At 41.6% G+C, this 16,335-nt stretch overlaps 1 protein-coding gene across 3 annotated transcripts in view; it reads right to left on the bottom strand.

Moving 5' to 3' along the window:
• Positions 1 to 566: 566 nt before the first annotated feature.
• Positions 567 to 16,335, bottom strand: part of LOC117260087 (apolipoprotein(a)-like) — a 195,025-nt gene continuing 179,256 nt past the window's right edge. For all 3 annotated transcript variants that reach the window (XM_078167073.1, XM_078167070.1, XM_078167071.1), the window contains 12 exons: positions 12,266 to 12,386; positions 10,875 to 10,993; positions 9,841 to 10,003; positions 9,545 to 9,720; positions 8,780 to 8,928; positions 8,551 to 8,644; positions 5,713 to 5,827; positions 3,281 to 3,355; positions 3,043 to 3,183; positions 2,754 to 2,860; positions 1,509 to 1,654; positions 567 to 978 (listed from right to left, as the gene is read on the bottom strand). In XM_078167073.1, the coding sequence (XP_078023199.1) occupies positions 817 to 978; positions 1,509 to 1,654; positions 2,754 to 2,860; positions 3,043 to 3,183; positions 3,281 to 3,355; positions 5,713 to 5,827; positions 8,551 to 8,644; positions 8,780 to 8,928; positions 9,545 to 9,720; positions 9,841 to 10,003; positions 10,875 to 10,993; positions 12,266 to 12,386 (1,568 nt within the window). In that variant the 3' untranslated portion in view covers positions 567 to 816. The remainder of the gene's footprint in view (positions 979 to 1,508; positions 1,655 to 2,753; positions 2,861 to 3,042; positions 3,184 to 3,280; positions 3,356 to 5,712; positions 5,828 to 8,550; positions 8,645 to 8,779; positions 8,929 to 9,544; positions 9,721 to 9,840; positions 10,004 to 10,874; positions 10,994 to 12,265; positions 12,387 to 16,335) is intronic.

Below are 16,335 nucleotides of genomic sequence, written 5' to 3' on the forward strand. Positions count from 1 at the left end.
GTTTGTTTGTTTGTTAGCTATCTAACAACACATCAGAAATAAGTGTAAGCCAGTCTTGTTCAGTGAATCAGTTTATCATGTACACTCAAAAAATATTTAGGCCTAATATTTAAGATTGTTTGCTTATAAATACATAAACCTGGTATATTTAAAACACATTGGGTTTATTAGCACTATGAAATAAATCACATTACTTATTATACTTATTATTATTACTTGAGCTTGTTTTATTTATTCATTTCATAGATAGTTATACATCCTTAGTCCTTAAATTAAATTCATTATGGACGTGGACTTAAAATCATTGTTTTATTTTATGGCCTTGCTGCCCTGGCTTTTGGCCTTTGTGCCCTCAAAAAATTGACAATGCGAAAGGCCAAGTGGCCTTGCCCCTAAAATGACGAAATTCCAGGCCTGGTTGAAATCGTTGTCATATAAACGGGACCTTAGTAACATTTTCTCAACAGCTGTGTGACTGACTCTCCATGCATGTATGTATAGATTTGACCTCAGCTAAAACCAAGGAAGTATTTTATATACATTTTCTATAAAGCATGACTCCCCCATTTCATTTGTATTAAGTTTTATTTTTCAGCTCTTACAGAGAGACACCTTTACATGCCAAAACCAGACATGTGATTGTCTTATTTTGTTTACAGAGAAAACAAAACACCTGTTGACATCAGACAAGACCAGGAAACAAACTGAAGTAGTCCTGTTGGAGCAGAATGGTACATGCATGTTAAAGTATCTTCAAAGAGCACAATGTCACTTTCTGCGACTGAAGCTACTGGATTATTTTTAGGTGGATGGTTTTTAATTTTCATTGATGGCTTTGTTGATCCAGTTGACAAACTTGGAGACTCGAGCGTAGATGCCGGGTCTCATAGGAGCGGCGCATCCAGCACCCCATGAAGTCACACCCTGCAGGATGTAACTGTTCTGGCTATTACACACCAGAGGACCACCGCTGTCACCCTGCAAGGAGAACAAATAGTTTTCAGTCCAAAACTAGACTGGAAAAGAACACCAGTGAAGCATGAAGGAAGAAAAGTTTTAGATCACAGAACTACAAGTGACAGAGATATGGAAAATGTATATTCACTAACAGATGTAGGTAAAATATGTACAAACAAATCAAGACTTATATCTAAAATCATATACACTGGGTCTTATATTACACCTTTGGCAATCATTGCAGTTGATTACAATAACATGTAGTTAATGAAGTGCTGAGCTCTGTGAGTCCATTAGAACAAGAAGCCACTTGCTCGGACAGTTTAGTCCAGTGAAGTAACATAATGGGCAGTTGTACTGAACAATGCGGCTGAATGATTTTACTTCATAATATTTAGATTTTAATAAAAGTAATGTTTTATTTTCCAGGTCTGTAATGTCCTAACACTGAATAAAGTGCTACTGTATCACAAAAGAGACCATGGTCAACAGCAATAGACAGCACTATGTAGTTTTCTAAGATGGTCCCCAGTTTTTGTAGTTTGTCATACCTGGCAGGTGTCCATTCCTCCCTCATTGATTCCAGCACACAATTCATTGTCCTTGATTAAGCCGTTCATGTACGATGGACGATTACAGACCTTGTTCTCGATCACAGGAACCCCAGTTTCCTTCAGGACACCTTCACCTCCCGTACCTACAACACACCTCAACATAGTTATCCAGTTTATAGTTTTAGACTATTTAGGGTATCTTTAATTGAAATAGCAACAAATGTAACAAAATCTGTTAACTTCGGCTTGAATGTGGGATTATTTCTATTTACTGGGCTTTTACAATTGACAACCTAAAGAGTCACCAGATCATTTACCTTGATTTTGGAGAAATATACTGTATATTGTATTGTATTGTATTGTATTGTATACTACTTTTTTTCAACATTATATAATCTACAGATGGTAACTTTTCTGAAAATAACTGTAATACTTCAAACTGTCACTATAATCTATGAGACAGATGGTCTGTGAAAAAATCCACGTCCCTCCTCCGACTGCCTTTACTGCTATTAATGGTATTTACTAGAATCTACCGGGGCAGAGGCATCTCTAACACAGCTGTTAATCAGGGATTGTGAACTGTGGTCAAACTGTCAAACTAGGCAGCGCTGTTCAAATATGAATAAAGATTCTGTAGCTGCATTGCACATTTCATAAATGTTTTCAGAAACACACATCAAAATACTGTTTAGCTCAGTCCATAGGGACTTGGGTTAGGAACCGGAGGGTCGCCTGTTCAAGTCCCCGTCCGGACCAAAATATGGAGCGTGGACTGGTAGCTGGAGAGGTGCCAGTTCACCTCCTGGGCACTGCCGAGGTGCCCCTGAGCAAGGCACCGAACCCCCCAACCGCTCAGAGCCCATCTCTCCACTTAGTGCATGTATAGGTCCAGTTTGTGCATGTGTGTGTTCGGACCTGTGTGTAATTGACAACAGAGTGAAAAATTGAATTTCCCCTCGGGGATTAATAAAGTATATAAAATTAAAAAAAAAAAAAAAAGAATATTTGTAACCTGGCCACCATGTTGGACACAGCATACTGAAATACCAAGCATGCCCACCAGCCAGACCAACTTTCTTATTTTACAGCGACACAGAACACTAAAATATGTTTCTGAAAACATTTGAGAAGTGAGGGCTGGCCAGCATGTCCACACTTTTAAAAACAACCTCACTCTCAACTTAAATTAGTCCTCACAAAGATAGCACAAGACACACAGACAACCATAACGTACTGTACCTTGGGTTTGACCCCATCCGGTGACATAACACTCAGTTCTAGCAGGAACAATGTAGTCCTGCTCTGGCAGACAAACTGGCAGGACTTTGTCGTTTATCATTGCAGGGCTGAAAACACACAGAACACCAGCAGTGGTAAAGTGTAAATACAGTACTTGAGTAAATGTACTTGGTGACTTTCCACCACTGAGTAGCAATAGTGAGTTAAGGAAGGATAATTGCATCAGAACCACTATGATTATTAATATTTGAACCAGTGGTGACAGTAAGAGGATCAGTCCAGTTTTTACCTCTGCAGTTTGAGCAGAGCAATGTCGGCATTGTTGGGCGCGCGCATCAGTTTCTCCACGTTCCTTTCCTGTTGCGATGGCTCATTGCCTGACTTTGTGTGGACACCCAGGAGTACCTTGTAGTATGAAGGGTCTGCAGACCTACAGTACACAACACGTTTATAAATCTACACACAAGCTGTACAGTGGTTAGCTGGATTTAATTTTTTTTTTTTTTTTTTATAATCATCTCACTGACTTGCCCAGGCAGTGTGCAGCAGTAAGGACCCACTGAGGGTGAATCAGACTTCCTCCACAGAAATGAAATCCCCAACTGGTAGAAAGAGACAACAGTAAAAAGAAAGATAAATATAATATGACCCATTTAAATAATGAAAATATTAATGAATAAAATAAGATAATTAAAATATTGTAACATATCAGCCAGCATCCACTGTTAAAGGTCCAGCCTGTAGGATTTAGGGGCATCTATTCACAGAAATGGAACATGATATTCATAACTAACTTTTCATTTGTTTATAATCTGAAATCAGAGTCATCATGTTTTTGTTACGTTAGAATGAGCCATTTATATCAACATACGGAGAAGGCCCTATTCCACGTGTTGTTTGTTTTGTTTTTTTTTGCACACATTGGGTCTCATTCATGAAAAGTGAGTAAATCTGTGTGTAGATTTGCACATAAAAGCCTATGCTACTAAAAACCTGTCCCGGATTCAGGAACGCCGCGAGAAACTCAGATTTGATCATAAACACGTGTGTATGACCATGAATGCCAATCCATCGTAAAGTGACAGCGCGCTCCTGGTAATCAGCAATTAGCATAAATCCCCCCCCATGAATAGCCAGTGACCACCATATAAGGAGGTGTAGGTGCATCCAGTCGACCTGTCAGTCATGGCGCAAAGAAAGAAAGAGAGAGAAAGAATAAAGAAATTTTCCGAAACGGAGATCGAAATAATTTTGGGTGAAGTGGACTTAAGAAAAAACATTTTATTTTCTTCAGTTAGTAGTGGTGTGACAGGGATAGGCAAAGCAAAGATTCATTTGTGGGGTTTTGAATGAAGTGGGAACAGGAAACCAGAGATGTTTTGTGCGTAATGGATAAACTCTAAATCAGTGATGGCTATCGGAATGTAGAGCTATTTAACATTTATTTTAACAAATGATACGCATAACATATAGCCTACAGCAGTTTTGTATGCATCGTCTTCAAATTATTTGAATCTTAATAGCCTAAAGCTCTGTTTTATACAACGTAAATTAAACATTTTTCAAATCAGATTTATTCATTGAAATGATCAAAAAGCCACAAAAAAACAACAACAACAAAAAACATGTTGTCTCAAATAATTCTTTCAGTTGGCGCGTGCTCCTTCGTGGCTCCACCACCTGCTGCTCCTGCTGCCCCTGCTGAACCCAGGCACCGAGGCCGAAGAGGCTGTGATCCAGCTGTCCTTACGGATATTTTTATTATCATCATTCAACATGTAGAAAGAACGTGTAATCTGTTCAGTTGATTTACATAGATAATTCACAATCATGAACCTAATCTGGATCTTAAACCTGCTAATTGCCAACTAATTTAACTAAATGTGTTATATTTTTAATATTTTGTCATGTTTAGATTAGCTATGTGTTTCAAAGGCATCTGTGTATTGTGTACATAACAGAGCGCAATACGAATTAAAATTGTAATTTCCAATAGTGACAAGCAATATTTATGTGCTTTACTAAATCTACACAAGCACTACGAGTGGTCAGGAGCAAGAGTAGATTTTGTTAGTAACTATGAAAAGATCGGAGAAAATATTGATGAATGCGGACATGCACGTAAATTTCCGTCTGCGAACAGTTTACACACAAATTCTTTCTGCTCACGTTTCATGAATGAGACCCATTGTGTATTTGTTTCAAAAATACTTAATACTATTTTCTATTGTTTTTTTTTTAATTTCAGGGCAGTAATATTAAGTGTTTCTGCCATGATAGTTGAATATATTTTTTCACCACACTAAAGAATAAAACTCTTGAAAAAAACACAATCTTCCTTTAGCAAAATTATGTAACTGTAATGGTTTGAAAGTAATCCCAGATTTAGTCAGTAGATTCTGACAGTGACAATAAAAGAAGGTCATGCTTGGTGAAATAGAAAGAAACTGATGGTTACTTCTGTGACCCCATTGTATACATTAGAGCAGGGGCCTTCAACATTTTTTAGGCTAAGGACCCCTTAGCTGAAAGAAAGATGGAGCAGGGACCCCTTCCTACATATATAGTATAAATTGCATTGCATATTAAATTGGGCAGGTGGAGGTCAGGCAGAAGGCCATATCAGCCTCAGGCTGCAGTCTTAAGCTGTATTTGCTTTTCAGGTAGGTGAGGGAGGAAACTCCATTTTCACAAAGATAAGTTGTTGCAAAAGGTAAAGTTCATGTATATTTTCAGACATATTTTAATTTTTGGAAAAAAAAAAAAAATCAAATTAAAAAAAAAAAACATCAAACAATAATTTGGGGGCCCCCCCTGCAGTAACTCTGAGGACCCCCTGGGTGTCCCGGACCCCTTGTTGAAGACTTAGGCATTAGAGGTACAAAGTGGGGCATCATCTTTTAAGAAACCCAATATCACTTATACTTTTATCAAATTTTGCAAGTTTTGTTCTACTCACGTGGTCTGGAGGCTGATTTGCCAGGGCCACGAGTGAGGTTTAGACACGCAGCCTCCCACGATCCGACCAAAACAACGCTTTGGTGTGATGACTGGTGTCCCACATTTTGAATCAACTATAAGGAAAGCTCAGAGTCATGAATTCTTGCAGGAGAAGTGAAACACAAACATTGAATTTGTTTAAATTGGTGTCATCTAACAAGACTTAAAGTTTACAGCCATGGCAAGCAGCCTGTGAGGATAATGCTCGGACACATGATAAAACAAAATAGTTAGATGGACAAAAAATTGAGTCTGACCATTCTTATTTTCAGGTGAATATACACTGAAGTAGGCATATGCCGGTTACCAGCGTCACGGTTTACCACAGTAAAAGAATGTCACGGTGTCACTAACCGCCAATTTTCCGTTCCGATGGTAAAGGCCGACAGTGTAACCTACGCTATGTTTCATAAATGGGAACTTCAGGAACTCAAAACTCAGAAATAACTCTGTGCCAGTAGTACATTTTAACTGGCACTCACGCTGAAATCATGCATGTGCAGCCGCTGCAGTCAGCACAGTTATTGGGGGGGCAGCCTCAGTCAGTCAGTCAGTACGTCAGTAATCAGTGTAAATCCACCCACGTGCAAACTGCAAACATGGCTGGAGGAGGCGAAGCTAAACTTTTCCCACCGGCGAAAGGGACAAAGTCGGTGGTGTGGGACCATTTAGGCTATCAGAAGAACCCCCAGAGCCAAGGCAAAGACCCACTCCTCCTGTGGTGGGCTCCAGTTCCCAGTCGGCCATGTTCACAGGCTGTTGCGCAAAGGAAACTATGCGCAGCGTGTCGGTGCCGGTGCCCCCGTCTACCTGACGGCTGTGCTGGAGTATCTGACCGCTGAGATCCTGGAGTTGGCTGGAAACGCTGCCCGCGACAAAAAAAAGACCCGTATCATCCCCCGTCGCTGGCAGCTGGCTGTCCGCAACAACAAGGAGCTCAACAAGCTGCTGGGTGGAGTCACCATCGTGAAGTTAAGAAACGGCTCTATTAAACTTTTAACGGGTCTATATTAGCCGACACATTTAAACAACTGGTTTGATGATGCGTTGCACTGACAGGAGATGCCTGGTACGTGCTGTCACTCATGAACGGTCAAACGAATATTAGCCTACTGTTTTAAATTGTAGAGCGCGAAAATAGGACGACGTCTGTATTGTTATTATTATTATTATTATTACCGCGGTAATACCGATTACCGTGGTATTTTTGCCTACGGTTATCATACCGTCAAAATCTCATACCGGCACATGCCTACACTGAAGAAAACATAATTATTATATCATGTTCCATTTTTGCCACTATATTCCCCTACACACTGTTCCTTTAAATGTGTTGGGATTCACGGGACCACAGATGATTTGTCATTTGTTAAAATCTAAACTGGACATGTGAGGGCTTTTCTCCTCTCCATGCTTTTTGTTCTTCAGACAAAGAGAGCTATTTCTCACCTCAGTGAGACCAGTTGTCAGACTTGATTGGACAGGACTTTTACAGTGACATGTGACTCTCTGATGTCAGGGGCAACTGTAGAAGGTCTGCTCCCTTCAGACAGTCTTCCTCTTGCTCCAGCTCACACCACCTCTAGCTTCTGGGCCTTTGGCCAGCCCAGACAGACCTCTCTTCCTCCTGTGCTCTGACCAACTCAGAGGCCATTGCCCCAAACCACTAAAGGGAGGGCAATTGCCCACGCTCAAGGCAGAGGCAAACCTGAACCAGAGAAGTTAGATTTGCAAGCACAAGGTTTGCAACTAACTTTCCAGCAACAAGGAGAACCAAGTTCAGTTAGCACCCCAGCATCTAACTCTGCAGCTTCCTCAGATCTGCGACATAGCTTTATCACAGCTTTACAGGCTAAGCAAGACTGTTTTACTTGTTGTATGTGATTTAATACTGTTGAGTCATTGTGATTGTTTACAGTTAAGTCATTGGTTAGCTGGCTTCGCCGAAGCTACAGTAAGTGATGTTAGTTTGCTAATGCTGTTCACAGACAACGTCTTGCATGCAACTAAACATCCCCTGCACTGATCCAGACCCTTTGCAACACAGATCACATTCACATAGACTCATTTACAAACAGGCTTTCAACAGAGCTACACCCAAAGAGGCAACTCAAAGTTAAATATAATTCTTTGGAATCATACCTGCTGTCTGTTTAATGTTGCACAAGGCTGAATGACTAGTCAACCTTTGCTGCATCAAGAACTCCGAAATCCTTCAGGCTTTACTGTTAATTTGGTTATGGTTATTAATTTAATTATTAATCAAAATTCCAAATTAATAGTTTAGTGTATTTTATGAGACTGCTATCTTAAACTGACTATCATTTTCCCTTTTCGGGAATGGTGCCCCACGAGGTAATTTAATGTAAATTAAGTCATATTATTGAACATAATCAGTAATTATTATTATTATTCATTAATTATTTCCGATAGCCAATTTGATACTCTATTTGGACATCTAGGTCAGGCCCGTGTTAAGGCTTAAGTCCCAACAGATGGTGCCGCCGTGTAAAACATAACACTGGTACCTAGATCACAACAAATAGTATCCCCTCTTTTACAGTATCACCAATATAATTTACAACATTAATAATGTCCCCCCTCTAGGCCCAGAATTGTTCCCTACATTATTGGTGCACCTTGATGAGGCCTAATATTGTTGTTCCCAACAAATGTAATTCATCCAATATTTTTTTATTTTTTGGGGGAGATTTCACTCTGGACAACACACAGGTAGAGTGGTTAAAAAGTTCAATGATTAATTGTAACCCTCTACATACAAATAGTGTTCACATACCACAGTTTGGGATGTGACAGTAGTCCCATTTTTTGTTATTGTCAGTAGTGTAGCACCACGGTCCGCTCGCATCACTGTCTGGGTTTCTGCAGCTCTGACAGTGACATACAAAGAGGGAATCAATTTACATGAAACAAATGTGTTCATTACATCCAGAGCAAAACTCCAAAAGTCTACCACTCAAAATGTTAACACACACACACACACACACACACACACACACACTTACATTTCCCTCCAGCCCCTTGTCAGGGTGAGTTTCTGGGGTAAAGCTTTTGTGTTGGTGAGGGCTCTGAGCACTCCAGGCCTGGCAGGTCACACCCTCAGTGGTGATGGAGGTTGGACCCCGGTATGTTTCTCCATTTCCAGTCTTACAGTCTAATGCAACACAAAGAACAACAAACTAAAAAAATTAAAAATGTGACAAATGTGTAGTGTAATGTACCTGTTTAGTCTTATGCTTTAGTATCAGTTGACCTTTAAAAATACATGTCCAGGCAGTATACTCTGCTTGATCATAACCAGTCACACCTTGGTTTATTGTTTCATGTATCCACATAATGTGCACACACACACACTCATTGGTGTAAAGTATTGGATGCAGGATCTGATAGGATCTGATGTTCAAGGACTAAAGTGGGAAGTACCTAGGATCTGATAGGATTTGATGTGCATGTATAACACCACTATGTTCGGGCTTATGTGGGAAGGATTAAAGAGAAGAGGTGGAGATTTGACAGAATCTTCACCAGCATAAAAAGAGAGCACACAGAAAGCAAAACTTCAGTCCTGCTTCGGAGCTTGACTCATTGAGTTGTATGTGTTGTTGCCTGCGAACACATTAAACTCAGTTACACTCGATTCTACGTGACTCCAGTGATTCCTTGACTGCTGAGTATTTGGTTTTAAAGATACTTATTTTGGACAAGAGCAAAAGGAGTCTAAAAGCGAATTCTGCTTCATCAAATGCATATGTAGAGGTTGACTAATTTACCTTTTTGTGGTTCAGCTGTAGTAGTTGTATGGGACTGGGGATCAGGTGTGGTTGTGGGTGTATCGGTCGTGCATTTTTCCAAGTTGCAGTACTCCCAGCGAGTTTCATTATCAGTGGTATAACACCAGGGCATCTCCTCATTGTCGGGGTTACGACAGTAGTTCTCATCCAGGCCTCTGACAAACAACAGACAGTAATAATGATGAACACATGTAGAGCCAACAATTAAGGCGACAGACTGTATGTCCCTCTTCTATGAAAAATGTTGAAAAATTTTCAGTGACAGTAGCTCTTACTTGCAAGGAAAGTTGTAAGGCGTGCGGTTGTGTTTGTGTGGCTCCTGAGCCGACCAGCTCTGGCATGTTTTGCCAGATTTAGTCATGGCAATTGTGCCTCTGTACGCTTCACCGTTACCAGTGACACAGGTCAGCTCTGGGACGATGGTTGGAGGCTCGGATGCTGAGCACAGAAGATGAGATGGATTAATTGGAGAACTCAGGGAAAAAATAAGTAGAGGCTAGCATTTTAAAGAATTTCAAACATCAATGAAACTGACTTAAGCCCCTTTTACACTGCCAGATTTTTGGCGAATGTTGGGCAGTTTTGCTGGCAAGCTGCGAGTGTTTAGACACACAGAGCTGGATTGGCGAGTTGATTCGAGGTGCCCAATTTTCTGCCTCGTAGGGTAGTCATATTGACGGAACCCTTTTAGTTTAAACAGACCGAGGCGGCCTTCCGCAATGGGAGGGGTTGTTGATGACTTGTGGGAGGAGCTGGATAAACAGGAAAAAGCTGATAGCAGGAATTAGCGAGCAGCTAGTAGCAAGAGGGAAATGCAAACCTGACAAACACTGTAAAGATGAGCAACTGGGGAGACAAGGAATTGCGCACCCTCCTTGCCCTCGCAAACGAAGAGGCCATTAACCGTCAGATGATGGGGACGGTGAAGAACGGGCCGACTTACGAGAGAATCACCGAAGGACTGATGTACTATGTTTATCGTTTTAATTCTGTCAAATAATCATGTTGTAACAATATCAAAATAATTAAAGTGGTATTTTCTTTTCTTCCTCAGGATGTGGTGCAGGGTCAGTTTGACAGTTCAGTGATCCTGCAGCAGGAAGTGGTAAACATCACAAGGAACTTAACTCACACCTTTTGTTTAAAGGTGTGTGCACCTAAGCAGCTTAAACACTTTTTTACTCTCGTGAATAAAATTCCTCTGACCCTGACTCTCAATGATGGAAGCTTGGTCTGGTTTAAGGTGTTATAATAGTGAAATAGGGCAGAAGTAATGGAAACACATAAAATAGGAAATAGGAACACATACTGCAGCGGGGTATGGTGCAATAGTCCCATCGTGTGGACGGGTCGGTGGTGAAGCACCATGGTTGGCGTTCACCATCAGGGTTTCTGCAGAAGTTCTCTACAAGATCTTTATCTGAAAGACTAGAGGAATCAAAAATAAAAAATAAATTGTCAGGACAAAATTCAATGTTTAACTCCCAGAAGATCAGGATATGTGCTGCTTTGGAACTTGGATGTTCTGGTCTTAATACTTTTAAGTATTTAGTGAGAAGGACAGAAATTCAAAAGGTTGTTTGATGGGTGAGAGGGGTCCTTTAAAACTTTAAAGCCCTCCCTTTGTTTCCTAGCCTTATAAAGTATAAAATAAAGTAGAAAATGGTTTATTTTCATGTGTGAACATTGTTGTGCAATGAACAAAATTGCAAACAATGCTACATTTGTTCAGTGTTTTGTAACTCTGTGGGTTAGGGGTCAGTGCTAAAGTCTAAAACTGTTCAAAACTGTTAATTTCAATGCCTGAAACTGACTTGGCAAAGATGGCCGCCATCTTGTTTTTACATGGATTAGTGTAGTGTGCTTTTGCCACCACTAGATGACACAAAAAAGTGTCAATGAATGAGGACAACAGGTCTAAGTTAAGCAAATGAAGTTTAAGGTGCAGCTAACCCAAAATATAATGCCCTCATACAAGGATGCAGGGTTGCATGATGTTAAAAACAAGACTCTGGTGTGCTTTATTGAGAATGTTAGTGCTGTTGTCCTCTGAATTCAAGGAAAGGGAGATTGTCAGTCCCAGAAATTCGTAGCTGTCCACATGTTGCATTTCAGCAAGGTAACCAAGAATAGGTGATCCCCACAGCTCCTGTTAAGTCCACTGCTAATTTCTTGCTTTTGGAAGCTTATAATTCCAAGTTGTTTGCATTACACTAGTCTACCAGAGATAGAACCTGACTAGTCATTTGTGTACAGGGAGTACAAGAGTGGGGGCATTACACACTCCTGTGGAGCCCAGTCCTAATAGTTGTAGCTGTTGCTACAAACAGTCAAGGAGACATTGACATGGACTGTTCAACTCCCAAATAAAAGAGTTTGTTCTACAGCCCTGAAGGGAAAAGAGTATTAAAAGCTAAACTGATATTGACAAAGAGAACTAAGTGTTAGAGGCCTCTAGGTGTTAAGAAATCATCACAGAGCGGTTCAAAGAACTGATACAGCTCTAAGACAACACTGGAGAAATTGTTACATTCCAGGCGTTCAAAAGTTTCATGACAACATCTGTCAGAGCCACAGGTCTGTAGTCATTCAGCTTAGGTTGGGTTTCAAAGTTGATACATTCACACATACATTTATCAAATATCAAGTAATCCTGCGTGTGGTTAGTTGACAGATTGATGTGCTGTTTGGTCGTCTTACACATGAGGGTCATAGCCATGGCTGTGAGGTTCCTGGGAGTCCCAGCGTTGGCAGGTGTAACTGTCTTCTGTAATGGAGATTTTTCCTCTGTAGTCCTCACCATTGCAGTGCATACACTCATCTGTAAAGGAACAAGCACAGACACATGACATTACCTCTCTGCTGTATTGGTCTACTGTGGCACTTTTGATGACACTTTATACAGTGCACTATACACTTGTATATAAAAAGATGTAAGAAGAAAAAGAAAAACATAAAAGAAAAAAAAAAAAGAAAAGATTGTCAGGTGCACATCCATGATGGGAACCTCCTGTCCCACCACACCCCAAAGGTGCTCTGCTGGATTGAGATCTGGGGACTGACCATTACACCACCACCAGCAGCCTGAACCATTGATACAAGGCAGGATGGATCCATGCTTTTATGCTGTTTATGCCAAATTCTGACCCTACTATCATCAGAGCAGATATTGAGACTAATCAGACCAGACTGCAGACCTTGGTTGTAACAAGTGGTTATTTGAGTTTCCATTGCCTTTCTATCATCTTGAACCAGTCTGGTCATTCTGCTCTGACCTCTTGCATCAACAAAGCATTTTCACCCAGAGAAATGCTGCTCACTGGATATTATCTCTTTACTGACCATCCTCTGTAAACCCTAGAGATGGTTGTGGGTGAAAATCCCAGTAGATCTGCAGTTTCTGAAAACGCAGACCAGCGCATCTGGCACCAACAACCATGCCACGTTCAAAGTCACTTAAATCACCTTTCTTCCCCATTCTGATGCTCAGTTTTTGAACTTCAGCAGGTCGTCTTGACCATGTCTACATGCCTAAATCGTATAGTGTATAGCCTATTTTACACAAAATGAATATTCACAGCCAATATAAGAAAACCTAAACGTGACAGTTGAGTGTATTATTTGTGTTCCCTTTTATGCAGGTGGAACTTGCCCGCCGTGCGCACCTCTCCTCCCTCTCCGGTCCCTGGCTGTTGGTCAGAAGCATCTCATCTACTGTGCCCCTACCTGTTTTATTTGCAGATGTTTTATTATACGCCAATTTTTCTTTTGTTCTTCCTCTGATGCCTTGATACGGGCCCAGCGCCACGAGGGGGCGAGGGGGGGCACTGCCCCCTCAGTTTGATTTTTTGCCCCCTCAGTTTAAGTTTTTTGTACTGTAGTAAATCTGCAAAAACATAGGGTTATGGTGTTTGAGAGGAGAGTGAAACACCATAACCTCCTGTTATTTGCCGTAATTTCAGAACCATGGACAGAGCCTTTTGTTGCGTGTTGTATTAGGTTTGGCCTCATGGCGCACCGTAGTATTTGATTTAAGCTAGCTTGCTTGGCGGGTAGGTAGGCAGGTATAGCATTAGGAGTCTTGCCTAATGACCTTACTGGATAATATTCGCTATGGCCGGGATTCGAACACCCTAAGCACAAAAAGTAAGGAAATTTCTTTTTAGTAGATTATTTCTGTGTTGTAACAATGCTTCTGGGCAATAAATCTTATACCGTTTAATCTCAAGCCTGTTTATTTCCCTTTTAAATGCTGCCACATTTGTAAGGAACATGCATTTGTGGGATGAGCACCAGAGCTGAGTATGTGGGTTGCGCCCATGAAAAATTTGCCAAATCTTCTCTGCCAATGCCAAACAGCTTTTTTTTTTGCTGTTGAATCTTGTTTGGTGTTGTTTGGTGGATTGGATGATTGAAGTCTGAAGAAACAAGACAGATATTGGCAATTTAACAATTTATTCATTTAACAAACAGGAGCCTCAGTAGCGTGTGGAAGAACCATACACAGCCACAACAGCCTGGCACCTTCTCCTCATGCTGGTCACCAGTCTGGTCTCACACTGCTGTGGGATGGCAACCCATTCTTCAACAAGCATTTGTCGCAAGTCAGACAACATGGTTGTGTTGGTCACTCTGGCACCAACAGCATGCCCAAGCTGATCCCACAAGTGTTCAGTGGGATTGAGGTCAGGACTGTTGGCAGGCCATTCCATCCTCTCCACTCCCAAATTCTGGAGGTAGTCTCTGATAAACTACCTTTGTGGGGGCGAGCATTTTCATCTTGGAGGATAGAGTTCGGTTCCAGACTGTGGAGATATGGGATTGCCACTGGTTGCAGAATTTCATCTCCATATCTCTCTGCATTGAGATTGCCTCCAATGATGACAAGCCTTGTTTTTCCTGTGAGGTAGATGCCGCCCCATGCCATCACACTGCGTCCACCAAAAGATGTTACTCTATCGGTGCAGCAATCAGCAAAGCATTCTCTGTGTCTTCTCCACACTTTGACCCTACGATCCAACTGCCGTGGGCAGTATCTGGACTCATTGCTGAACACTGATGGACTCGGGGGGGGCGGATTGTCTGGGCAGAGAGCCGTTGGCCATATCGTCGTGCAAACCTTGACTACAAATCTGTAGAAGATTGCCTATGGTTCGTAAGTGCTGACAGGATGAGGAGACGGTCCTCGTGGGGTGCCATCTTCTTGGGACACCCACATCACGGCCTGTCTCTGACATCCCTCATTATATGGAACTTGGCCTTCAGTTTGCATATGGTACTAGGGCTCACTCCAAATAATTCCACAGCTTGGTTTTGCAGAACACCAGTTTGAAGTTACCCTATTGCACGGGCCCTATCCAGATCAGTCAAATGTGGCATTCCGATTCTGGGAGCAGACACCAACTGGCCACTGCAGCAGGGCCTATGCTCACAGCTGCTGACAATCAGGTGCCAATCAACCACCTGATTGTCAGCACCTGAGGGTACCAGGAGCTCAAAACAAGAGTCAGTAGCAACAGCAAAAAAAGCTGTTTGGCATTGGCAGAGAAGATTTGGCAAATTTTTCATGGGCGCAACCCACATACTCAGCTCTGGTGCTCATCCCACAAATGCATGTTCCTTACAAATGTGGCAGCATTTAAAAGGGAAATAAACAGGCTTGAGATTAAAAGGTATAAACGGTATAAGATTTATTGCCCAGAAGCATTGTTACAACACAGAAATAATCTACTAAAAAGAAATTTCCGTACTTTTTGTGCTTAGGGTGTTCGAATCCCGGCCGGAGCGAATATCATCCAGTAAGGTCATTATGGCAAGACTCCTAATGCTATACCTGCCTACCTCAGATATAAGCGATTACAATTATTTGTGATATTGGGCTTTATAAATAAAATTGATTGATTGAATACAGATAGAGTTATACTGGCTTGGTCATCGCCCGTGTCAACAAGGTCCACGTCAGTTGCTAGGGAACCAGGGTATTCTGATGGCAAATGGGTTACTGGAACAAGACATACATGGACAAGGGCGGAGAACACATCCTAGAGAGAGGGGATATTTGCAGAAAGAGATCTATGGATACTTCGAAACCCACAATCAAGACTAACTACTTGGATGCAAGATGGACATGGTACATAAGAACCAGTACCCTCCATGGAAGAGACGGCTGGAGGCCAAGATAAAGCCAACACGTAGAGAAGTTGGCCAACTAGCAGAGCTACACATTGGTGACATGGTGAATAAAGAAGTACCAAGGAAATTCAACAAGCTCTCCATTCTGAGGCCCTCAAAACTGCCAAACAAAGACTAACAGCTCTGGCCACCCGGCTGAAGAGATACACCAAAGAAGTAGAAGCCCGGAGATTAAACAAGATGTTCTACACTGAACCAGCCAAGGTGCTCTCTCAGTGGCAGTAAAAAAAAAAGCAGGTCAGACCCACCAAGAGCTGAGATGGAAAAATACTGGAAGGGCATATGGGAAAGAGAAGCATCACACAACACTGATGCCCAATGGCTCGTGGACCAAGAGCTGGCAATAGCAGATATCCAGGAAAGAGTGTCAAAGATGATATGATATGATATGATATGATATGATATGATATGATATGATATGATTCATACATACTGGCTGAATAAGCCAGCTAGTTCCATGAACACCTAGCAACACAGATGACCCAGCTGCTATGGGATGGGACCCACCCAGAATGGCTGACACAGGGCAGGACAGTCCTGATCATGAAAACCCCCCAGAAGGGAATCATCCCATCCAA

Source organism: Epinephelus lanceolatus, chromosome 4, assembly GCF_041903045.1.
Source record: "Epinephelus lanceolatus isolate andai-2023 chromosome 4, ASM4190304v1, whole genome shotgun sequence".
NCBI classification, from domain to species: domain Eukaryota; kingdom Metazoa; phylum Chordata; class Actinopteri; order Perciformes; family Serranidae; genus Epinephelus; species Epinephelus lanceolatus.